Consider the following 12,371-nt stretch of genomic DNA (forward strand, 5'->3'; position numbering starts at 1 on the left):
AAATAATGCTTTTCTTTAGCGTTAATTTATTATAAACTTATTGAAAACAAGGGTTTTGTTTCTCCCATTTTTATGTTGATTGAGTGTTAGATTGTGGCGTTAATATAATTTATTTATAAAATTTACTAAGTATATAATTTTAGATTTTGTAAATAAAAATATACATATTTATCATAATTTTTAATTTCAAAAATATTTTAATTCAATTTTTTAATAATTAGATTATGGAATGCATATGTTTATGTTAATTACTCTAACGCAACTTTTTCAAGAGCCTGTATAGGTTACAATGGCCAGGAAAGGTAATCGGACATTTCCCCATGTCCTGTGCCAGGGCCGCTACGTATACAGTGCTAATGCAATAGTAAATCTTTAGTAGTTATTATCCATTTTATTTTTTTCCAAAACCAAAAAGTTAAGTTAACCCCTTACTACTAAATGTGACACAAGGATAGTGGGACAATAGGTGAGACCGGAAGAGACCGGGTTGGCACACCACAAATGAGTATTTTAACAGTTTACCATTTTTATTTTTAACCTGCCACTGATGCAGTTAAAAACTTTTTTGTTATAAAAAAAAAATATATTATATGTTACTGTAATGTACCTTTTCATAAAAAAAAATTTAATGGTTCATTTTTGTGTGCTAAATTTCAAAGTAAACAGCCACAGCCTCATCCAGATAAATCTAGACCTCTGCCAGGAGAAATATCACAAAAATTATGAAAAGTTAAATCAAATACTATCAAGTGAGAGATTTCAGATGTAAGAGGTTCTAGAAAAAACTAAATAGGTAATAATCTACTTATTTTATGAAATGAGTTTTAAGATATTATAGAACATAGTTAGTTTTGAGACATTGGAATCAAAATATTTCAAACTGTGCACGTTAAGAAATATTATAATTATTATTTATAAAACCATCTTTTTATTAATTGAGAAACATTATAAAAAAAAAGACATGAAAAATTATACTTTTGGAAAAATAAAACTGAAACTAATGAAACAGTTTAAATAATGAGTTAGTTACGTTAAATATAAATATATGAAGAAAGTTGAGAAATAATTCCATAGCGTACTGAACTAATTTAATAATTCAGCCATAATCTACTGCTCTCCATCAAACACAAAAAATTATTTAATTGAAAATTAGATATAAAAAAAAAAAAAAGAAGATAAATTTAACAAAAGAACATATTGCAGGAAGGACTGTCTTGATTATCTTGGTTGTTAACGTTGGTTAACATTAAATCATTTTTCTACTATTGTACCTTTATTGGTCCTCACCCGGACCATCTTACTAAAATCTACTTCATACAGTTAACTATTTACTTCCAAAAGAATATATTTGTTAACTACAGAGATCACTAACAAATGACATTAAAGAAACATTGATATATTAATATATTGTTTCAATTTCCAAACTCTAAATGCATCTATGCAACTGAAGCCTTTAAGGGGTAAAATAAAAGTATAAAAAAAACACTAACTACAAAATTTATATATATATCATTTCAAAGAAATTATTTTATTAAGAGTTGTTATGTTGTAAAAACAAAAGATTTATACATAAAGTTTTGTTTGACATTGATGACTACAAGACTTTTAATTTTTATAAATTTATAGAATTGCATTTGCATTAAGGCCAACATTTTTTAGAGATAAAAACACAATTTTCATAATTCATATATTTTTTCTCTGTCACTATGTTACCTTCTTTAACTATTTATAATTCCATTTTTTTCTAAATAGCACATTTAAAATTTTATATAACTTGTTAATATCCTTGTTTAATTATTATTAGAAATAAACAGTCCATAAATTTTATTTATTACAAATTATTTAAAAATAATTCTATACTCATTTAATATATCATAATCATAATTATCTGCATAATTAATAAACTTTAAATTTATAGCAAAAATAATAAGGGATGTACTACTCAGCCAAGGAGGCACTGTCCAGGCCACTGGTATGGTAAGGCAAGTGAGTGTGGCTGGCGGCTAGGTACAGTGTGGCTAGGTTTGCTGCAGCTCTTTCGCATCTTTGTCTATCCACCTGGTTTTTGGTCTCCTATATGGCCTCTAGCCTGCTATACCCCAGCATTCATTGTTGCGTAGAGGTGTCGTCATAGATTGATTCGAGTTATATGTTCTTTCCATCTTCAACTCCTTGCCTCCATATCATGAGAAATTGACTGATCAGTCTTTACAAGCAGTCCACTCTTAGTTCTTATCCTCCTTGAGTGTTAAAGGCCAACAGTTCAGTTTCTTTTTTTAATTTATTTTAGTTTACTTCAATTGTTTTTTTTCTTTTTTGTTAATTATAAGTTTATTTTTTTTTTAACTACAAGTTACTTATATTTTAAATTTAAATTTAAGAATTTATTACATAAATAAGGAGACATAATTATGAGAGATAGTTGACCGTGGATGATAAATGAGGAGATTTTTTGTGGTACGAGTATATAAATACAATGCAGGTGGTATAGCATGTGTACAACAACATTACGAACTATAGTAGGATTAGGGCCTACATACAGACTGATAAGGCAGTCTGCAGTCAGTATTAGCCCGCATTGCAGCGGCCCCACCTAGTGCTCTCACTCACTGGACTCTACTTGTTTTTTGGAGCACTATCTTACATTTTTTTCTTTCACTTGTTTATATTTCAATACTATTAAATTGTCTATCATTTGGAAGGTACTTATTTTTATTATTTCAATTTTTTTATGAGATTTTTTCAGGTCCTCTATTTTTTTTTATATTTATCACCCGAACCAGTGAACATATACTCAGGAGAAGAGAATAGTTTTTAATCGTGAAAAAACCCTTGCCCAAGTTAAGGCTTTGATCCCAGATCGCTCCTGTTATTGTATGGAGGACTTCCCGTTCAAATCTCTCGATTCTGCTTTCTAAGGTACCTGTCAGAGTCCAGGTCATGCACCTGTATATCAAAGCTGGCTCTGCTGGCGCTTGTTATACGCTGGTCAGTCTCAGTCTGCTGATCATTTATTGATGTTATTGTGGAGCCAAGGTATTTGAAACTGTCTACTTTCGGAAATGATTTGCAGTCCACGCAGACCATGTTGTTAGAGTGAATTGATTTTGCTTTTAATATATGGATTAATAATAATAAAAATATATGTATTAAAAACATTATTTTGTTATTTCTAATTTTTTAGACTTAAAGACAGTTGTAATTTTTAAAATAAATGTCATTAAATAAAGTTTATAGTCAACAAAAACTTTTCATTGATAGAAAAAAGTAAGAATTTAAAAATACCCAAACAAAAAATTTAAAAAAATGTGGATAAACCAGGTTTCAAAAATGGCCCATCTGGATAAATGGATTTCTACTGTAGATTTTTTATTGTTAGTGTAATAAATTACATAAAACCAAACATTACCAAGGATCGATCTTAAATCATTTAAAGGTGATAAAACTCTAGTAAAAAAAAAAAAAAAAAAAATTTAAGGCAGGGAGGAGAATGACAGTTGCCTACACTAAAATAGTTTTAGCATATCCTTGAAAAATGAAAGAACACACAGGGAAGAGAGCAAAAAGAAATGAGACAAGGAGGTGTTCATTTAAAATTCAACTTCTAACTAACCACAAAAGCAAGACTGAAAGCTTCCAAAAAGAATGAGATTTCGATTGAAATAATACACATTTAGTTTATGAAAACTTCCTGTATTAACAGTTGATAATTATATTAAATAATCTTATGGGTATACTATTTATAAAAGATTTCTGAACTATGTAATTACAATTTTTCAATATTAGTTCTTCAACTTTTATTTTTATTCACTATTAAACCTAACAACTTAAAAAGAAAGAAAAGAATAAATACCAATTTAGAATAAAATAAAATAATAAAAGTCAAAGAGTCATAAAGAACATAATCAATTGTAATTAATTAATTAAGAAAAACATAAAAAGCTAACCAACAGTACACATGAGGTTCCTATTGTATAGAAATTTTAAATTCAATAAAAAAGTCTCTAAAATTCAATAAATTTGATAAAACTAAACTTTATTAAATGTTTAGTTTTATCAAATTTATTTATTTCAGTGATTAAATAAATTTGATAAAACTAATTATAAAATATAAACAAAAATATATATATATTCTCATTAATTAAATAAAAAACATAAAATAAAAGATATGAAAAAAAATATATGTATATATCCTAGAAAACATTTTTAACACATATGTACATGAAATAAAAGTTTTAGAAACAAATTTAAAAGTAATAATGTACCTCTTGGTATCGAAGCCAAGAGGATTAGTCCTAAACTAGAAAACATTAATTCAACAAAATAATTAATGAGATTTTGGATGTTTGATTGGAATACCCAATTGAGAGGCGTAACTTTCAACCGCTGGGATTCGGAGGACACAATCTCCATCCCCTACGTCTTCTAACACTACAGCTTCTGTCCTTATAGTAGATAAATACTCTTTAAGTTTAGAACTTTGAGAATCAGACACCTTTTCGGGGAGACCTGTAAAAAAGTAATTACAAAAGAACAAAATTAAAATTATATAGTTGAATTTATATCAACATAAGGAAAGTAATAACCATATCAGAAGCTAAAAATTGAGAACATGGGAAAAAAAGTAGGTAGTAGAATAAAACAAGATTTTATTTTGTAACCCCCTACCAGGTGTATGCAGATATTAAGGTAAGTAAGCAAAGGGAAGTATTGTGATTGCGAAAAATTTCGAATTCCAGTTTGTAACAGAAGTAAACGTTTTGAGGTTCCCCTGATAACATGGCCTTGCAAAATGGTCAGTGTGTGTGTGGTATTTTTTTTTTCTCCCAGTGTAGGTGGCATTGGCTTATTCCATACCAACTAATTATATTAATTAGTTATATTCTATGAAATCTTTGAAGAACAGTTTTCCCAATCCCTTTGTCACTGCTAAAATTAAGTTAAGTATATCCGATCTACCAATATACTATACCATAACTGAGTCTGTTACACATTTTTGGATAGTCTGTTACTTTTAATATACTATTATAAGTAACATTTTGACATTCAAGTATAATATGCTTAAGAGTACCGTCACCGCTACAATTTTCGCATAGAAGAGTTTCAATTATTACTAATTTCATAATTCGTCTAAGTCTAATATATATTTGTATGATGTCTCTCCCTATTCTAGTTAGTGAGAACCACAGTTTTTGAATGATATGAAATATATTTTTACAGAACTACCCGGTGGGATTCTCCCGATATTGTTTTTGCCAGTTTTCTATCTAATCTAATTTAATCATTTTATCATAATCGGTATAAGGAAACTTAATGTCTACTGGCTGACCAGTTGTAATGATTAATTTATCCATTTACCATTTACCTATCTGGGATCCCTTTGTGACCCTTAAACCACTTTAATACTATTTTGTTTATTTCCTTTTATTCCTTGATAAAGGTTTTTTATTGTTTCCATTTGGATATTAGTGATATTTTTGTTTATATTATTATTTAGTGACACAATCTGTGAGCGGTAAGCATAGCTCAAAAAAAAGGGGGTTCACTTTAATTTGAGAGAAACCTGGCAGTTGAGCTTGATTCTGACTAAATCACATCCCTGCACAAGTCTTAGGAAATAGTAGAAACTCTAGAAACAGTACTTCCTTACAAAGTATTGAACCCCTGACCCACCATTTGATTTAATAACAGTTTTACTTAAAATAAAAATGATAAAAGCTCAAAGTAATAAAAACCTAGTACAACTGTGAATCTATGTAAATATGTAGTTTATTAAAAATGTATATTATAAATCTGTGAAGTATTTCTTTTTAAATAAGGTAAGATTCTGGAAATAATGTAAGTACATATATGTATATACAATTATAAAACATAATTAAAAAATACATTGCATACCTTTACTTTGACAGTGATATACCCAAAAAACAAAACACTAAATATATCAAAATGAACTAGACTGTCCAAAGAAGTGTAATTAAATACATTGGTTTTAAATAAAACTAAAAAAAAAAAAAAAAAAACATTATAGGAAGCTCACCACTAATTTGACAGCACTTCAGAACAGCTGGTGCTTCCATAAATTCTGGTACCATTTTGCGAATGCATCTGTGTAATATTTCACCCGAGTTGCCATAGTCAAAATAAAATACTTCAGCTGCATTATGCTGATAAGATTTGAGGCATAAAGCTCTGTACCATTTCCCGTCCTCTGAAACAATAATTATAAGATCTAAGATAAAAAATTTGGTCAAAATCAATTTCATTTATTCTTTATTCAGTGTCAAGACAGCTTCATGAATTAGTATCAATGAATTACATTCCAAATTAATGAAAAATATTATATTGACATTATTTAAATATACATTTTAATGATACTAAAATACACAAATTCTCTCTCTCTCTCTCTCTCTCTATATATATATATATATATAATGTATTTTCCCTTTTCCATGTCAAAATTTTATTTATTCTAAATTTAATAATCCTTTTACTGGAAGAGTCTTATGGAATTAAAATGGATTTAGTGAATGACACAAATTCTTCCTTATGAAGATTATTGGAAGATAACCTTCAGAAAGGTAATTATTCTCCTAAAATGTATGACCATTAGCAAGTTTTACTCATTAAATGACATTAATATTATAATATATTAGCAATAATGACAAATAGGAGAAAATTATATGTCATATATATAGGTTTTTGTTATCAAGTAAATAATTTATAAATAGTTCTTTGAGTGTATATGATATATTAGCGTTGTTGTAAGCGCATGTTTATGGTTTTGTTGAATTTGTTTTTTAGCAGCCTGAAGATGGGGAAAATCTCCCGAAACGTTGCTGATGATATGAAATAAACTATTGTATTTTAATAAGGAAGAATTTGTGTCATTCACTAAATCCATTTTATTTATTCTTTATTCAGTGTCAGGCAGTTTAATGAGCATAACTAGTATCAATGAATTCCATTCATAAATCATGAAAAATATGTTATTAACATTATATAAAATATATATATAATTTTTTATATACATACTTATCATACATCATATTTTTATTTCTTTTTGGATAATTTTTTTTTTTCACTTATATTTACATTGATATTATTTTAACCCTACCTTAGTTTACTTTTTTGTATCTTATTATCCTACATTGTCAAAATATTTTTAGTTGTTTTGTGGGGGGAAATGTTGACAAATAAATAGTTATTAACTATTTTTTGTGCCTTTTTGACCGCACTCTGATCATCTCCTTTTATATGATATATATATATATATATATATATATTGTAATATCCCCTTTGTTGGAAAAAAGTTGTTTTTTATGTACAGATCGTTTTTAGTTGTATTTTATTTTAAGTAAAAATGTTAATATTTGTTTATTTATTATTATTAAACAAAAAAGCAAGCTAACCAATTTTGATCAAACAAATATGGAGTAGAAATGCATCGTTCAAAATATTCTACATAGCACATGTCCTTCTGAAGTCTGGTGAATTGCAGTTATGTTGAGAAAATAGATTAAAATGTTATCAATTTTTGTTATTTTCTATGATTATTGTATTTACATTAAATTTAAGAAAAATAGAAGATGAGAATTAAGGAAAAATATACAGTAAGAAAATCATAGAGAAAGACTAAAAATGGTTGTGGGACAATCGATTTTAGCATCTACTATCGAACAATGAACAAAGAAAACTGGAGACTGGTTGTTTAGGCGTGGGAGAGATGATATCTCCTGGAAGCAAGGGGTGCCAATCATCGTTTGTTTACGGTCAGTGGTAGACAAATAGAAAGAAGACACCAAGAGTCTGCAGGCATCCAAGAAGAGATATCATTGAAGGAAGAAATACACTCTTTGTTTGGACCGCCAGCAGAGAGGACGTCTCCTGGAAGCAGGTGGTATGAATCCTTTGTTTACTGTGAGGTAGATTTTGAGAAAAAAGACATCGAGAGTCAAGTTAAATGGTAAATACAGAGGAGCTACCAGCAGCAAATTCTGAATATGAATATGTATAAATAAATTCTGAGCAAATTTATTTATAACCTTTCTCTCCAAGACTTCATGTTATTGTTTACTTCTAATTTATAATTAAAGTAATTTATTACAACATGCCTAGAATGAGTGAAAAGTAGAAATTGTATGAAAGTTTGGCTACTGAGTGCCTTGTTGATCTTCTAATTTGTGAGGAAGAGAATCAAGATGAGCTAATTGACAACTGTCATTACATTATTAGTATTGTCACCCATTGGTTTATTAGTTTTCAAAACATCCTAAACAATACTATCTATCTATTCGTGGCGCTACAGCCCAGTTTGGAGCCTCCTCAATGAGCCTTCGCCATGTAGCTCGATCTTGAGCGGCCGCTCTCCAGTTGCGGATGTTCAGAAGTTCTCTGGAATCACTGATGACGGCATCCTCCCATCTCATCAGCAAATCCCAGCACCTGAAACAGCCTGTCAATGATTGTTCCAGAGGTTTGTATTCCGGAATACCTAATTACTTTTTTGAGGGCCAAATTAAACAATAAAAATGCGAGGCCATCGCCCTGCCTCACCCCCTTCCTGGACTCAGATTCTGGTGAGAGGTCTCCCTGAATCCGAACTGAGCATTTCACCTTATCCTTGTGATTCTTATTAGGCGCTCCAGTTTGGAAGGGATCCTAAGACTGTATAGAGCTTCATAAAACATGGACCTTTTAATGCTGTCGTGGGCACTCTTGAAATCGACAAACAATAATAATACAATCAAGACACAAACAACGAGCAAGTAACCTAATACAACAAACAAAATAGTGACAAGCTCAACCAGTGTTGCATTGACGTCATTCTCCATTTAACAGACCTATTAATAGACTCTCAACCATGTTATATGTTACATTATCATTTTAACATGGTAAAAAAAATGAAATATTTCTCCATTTAACATGTTAAACTTAAGATAACGAATACCCCAATTATTATTACAAAAGTCAATTTTGATATTTAAATTAATTGATTAGAAATGCTAAGGTAAAATTTGAAAAAAAATATTAATCAGGTAAAATTTAGTAATTTTTTTTAATGTAAATTAAATTTTTTCAATTATTTTATTTTACGATACTTATAGATTGAAATAACTTCACAATTATTCCTTAAAGAATTTTTTTTAATTTCTTTACTATAATCTTTAATTAATTTGATATGTTTAGGCAAAATTTGAAAAAACACAAATGAGGTAAAATGTAAATTAAATTTAATTAATTAAAATGTTATATAAAATATAATAATTTGTTATTATAAGATATTTCCCTTCAGCCTTTTACTAGTTTTCAAAAGGACTTTAGCGAGACAGGCCAATAAGATTAAATTTTTTTCAAAGGTTTTACTTTATGATACCGATTGAAATAACCACATAATTCACCCTAGAAGAAAAGGAGATTTGGTCTACTTTGTTATAATCTTTAATTGATTTGATATGCTTGGGTAAAATATAGTTTTATGACAAGGTAAATTAGGAAAAGCACCAAAGTGATAATCCATTTTAACAAAAGGTCCCACAACTGTACACAAAATAGAGCAAACTGAGAGTAGTATTAGACGGAATTAATGGCAACACAAAAATGCAGGTTAGCAGATCATGATTGGACCTGAGTGAGTCTATCAAACCTAGAACTTACATTTACAGAGAATTTGGATCCAGAATCAATGAAATGGCAAAATTAAATCTTTTATATAAGATATAATAATTTAATAGGGAGCGACGGTAGCAGCGTGGTAATGAGCCTGTCTGCCAACCCATAGATTGTGAGTTCGAGTCCCCGGCCAAAACCGGGATTTTTTTTAAGCTTATAACTATACAATACTCACTTACAATCTCCCCCCGGGCATTTGTGAGGTCCGTTAGCCAATGGGTGGCACTCACAAAAATAGGCGTGGGAGTGACGCCACGGATCCACCCTATGAAAACCACGTCAAGAAACACACGATGTATTTCCTTCTAATAGAAAAACAAAAGTTTTTTGTTTATATTGTTTAAGGCCTAGATAAGTTAATTTTAAATATTTGGACAATTTTTTGGGCTAAAATAGGTAATATCTGGTAGGATATACTGCCAAATAAGCAGGTTAAGAATTTAAGAAATAAATGTAAGAAATGAAAAATTTGACTCATAAATATATTGATACTAATGCAAAATTATTAAATATGAGGACTGACTAAAATATATTTTACAAAATATTGATATGAAACTAAATGATATATTAATTATCAATCATAATGATTGAGGTAAAATATTCTTAGAACTTCATTAAACCCAAATTGAAAAAAGTGAAACTATATAAAAATAAAATTTTGTAATCTCACTGATGAAAATGTCCAACATAGTGCACTAAAATAGCAACAATAGCAAATAGTCTATTTGTGAACTGCGTATCATAGAAATAAAACATGGATAAAATCATATTGACAATCCATAGACATCTTTGGAAATTAAAAATAGTTGTTAAAATTTATTTCCAAATTAGTATGAAAAATATATGATTAAAAAAAATTAAACGCTCCCCAAAATAGAAATAAACCAAAATATTAGTTTAGGTATATGATGTTTTTAATTATTACTTTTTAACGCAATATTAATTAAAATTAAGATTAATTAATTAAAAGGTCCCAAGAAAAAAAATGTTAACTAATACTTCCATGTAGTTATATTTATAGTGACAAAGAATTTTAATAAAATGACTAGAATGAAAAAGTAGGGGAAAAAACTTTGAAAATGGCTAAAAATAAAAAAGGACAAAATGTCATCAAAATATCTAATATATATAGAATAGAATTTTTTTGTTTTTCACCTTCCCCTAGTCTTAATTTTTTTTTTTTTTTCGAAAATCCCAAAAATATTGATAACTTCAAAACGAGCCCACCAATATGCACAAACCTTGGGGACGTATGTGGCATAGTAAGTAAAAGTTGTGTGATGTGCGAACTGCAACAGATTTTTTAATATAAAATTACATAATAATAAAAACTTATCTGTGGAGAAGACGGTTGGGGGTGGAGTCTGAATTTATTCAAGTCAAAATATTCAAATCTCTTTTCAAATATACAATTCCTGGGAGTATTTGTGATGTTTAATTTAAAATTCTGCAAATTGCTAAATCTTAATTAAATTGAGTTAGTTTTTCTAGGGGCTCATATATCAACAATATATATATAAATTGATAGTTTATAAAAGTTTTATCCTTCAAAAATATTTTTATTGTTGCCAAAATTATATGAAATAAAAAGTTTTTCATTCATGTTTGGACAAAATTTATTTTTTCTGTAACTAAATTGAAATTAAATTATTTTATTACTAGTCTCAAGAAAAAACACAATGTGAAAATGTAATTTTTTTTTTTAAACGACACTTTACTTTTAACTTTATGCATTATGAGATTTTAATTGCTTTTTAGTGCACTCTACTGGATCTTTTATTTAACCATTTTTTGTTTAGAAAATGGAAAAGCTATTTCTTATTTGTTGACTGTACTTTATTTAGCATACGTTTATTAGATAAGAGTTTATTACGTTACTTCATGTTTTAGGAGATTAATTGAATAAAACAATTGTGGTAGTCTTGGGACTGGCCCACAGAAGCAAAACTTCTGGAAATGAAATAATTTATTAAAATTGTATTTATAAAGATATTTAAGTATATAATAATATTTATTAGCATATAATTATATAATAAAATTTACAGAATGCTACTGTAGGAATACAAAATAATATAACAAAGTGGAAAATAACTCCAATAATCTAGTTTTCCAGCAAAGACCACCATATCACTTTTAATTAATATATTATTTTTCAAGATATTTTAATTCAAATGTTCAAAAACTCATTATCATTTTATTACTGGCGCTATCTTTGTCACTTTTCACCTATCTATCTCAGTGTAACGTCAAGAAAATTTTTTTAATTAGAACTCATTTAAAAGAGAATGAAATGCTGAACATTTCCCACAAATACAGTATGCAACTAATTTTTATTTATTGAGACGTTTTAATCTGAATGTAAAAAAACATCAAGCGTTGCCCACCACCACTCCTGTTTAATCTCAAATGTTCCCTCATGTCACAAAATCAATTTACTCCTGAATTATTTTTTTTGGCTTGTACAGATGTAGAACATAAGTAAAGAAGTTTCACTTAAAAAAAAAAAAAAAAGGATAATTACTATCTGTATTGTCAATGTATCTTATTATGGCAGCTATTCTTTACTGCATTACATTTATTTTGCTTAAATGGATAGATATAAATAAATTACACTACATATAGTTAAGGTTAGTTTTTATTTTTGTGATCGGTTTTTTTTTGTAAAATATGTAAGTTAAATTTAATACCGGTGAAAGAAAGCT

At 28.3% G+C, this 12,371-nt stretch overlaps 1 protein-coding gene across 3 annotated transcripts in view; it reads right to left on the bottom strand.

The window, feature by feature from the left end:
* Positions 1-4,083: 4,083 nt before the first annotated feature.
* The window catches only part of LOC106679416 (tudor domain-containing protein 1), a 72,576-nt gene continuing 64,288 nt past the window's right edge, over positions 4,084-12,371 (bottom strand). For all 3 annotated transcript variants that reach the window (XM_014418565.3, XM_067049317.1, XM_067049316.1), the window contains 2 exons: positions 6,038-6,208; positions 4,084-4,509 (listed from right to left, as the gene is read on the bottom strand). In XM_014418565.3, coding sequence (XP_014274051.1) covers positions 4,328-4,509; positions 6,038-6,208 — 353 coding nt within the window. In that variant the 3' untranslated portion in view covers positions 4,084-4,327. The remainder of the gene's footprint in view (positions 4,510-6,037; positions 6,209-12,371) is intronic.

Source organism: Halyomorpha halys, unplaced genomic scaffold (assembly GCF_000696795.3).
Source record: "Halyomorpha halys isolate HHAL.00 unplaced genomic scaffold, Hhal_1.1 Scaffold201.1, whole genome shotgun sequence".
NCBI classification, from domain to species: Eukaryota; Metazoa; Arthropoda; class Insecta; order Hemiptera; family Pentatomidae; genus Halyomorpha; species Halyomorpha halys.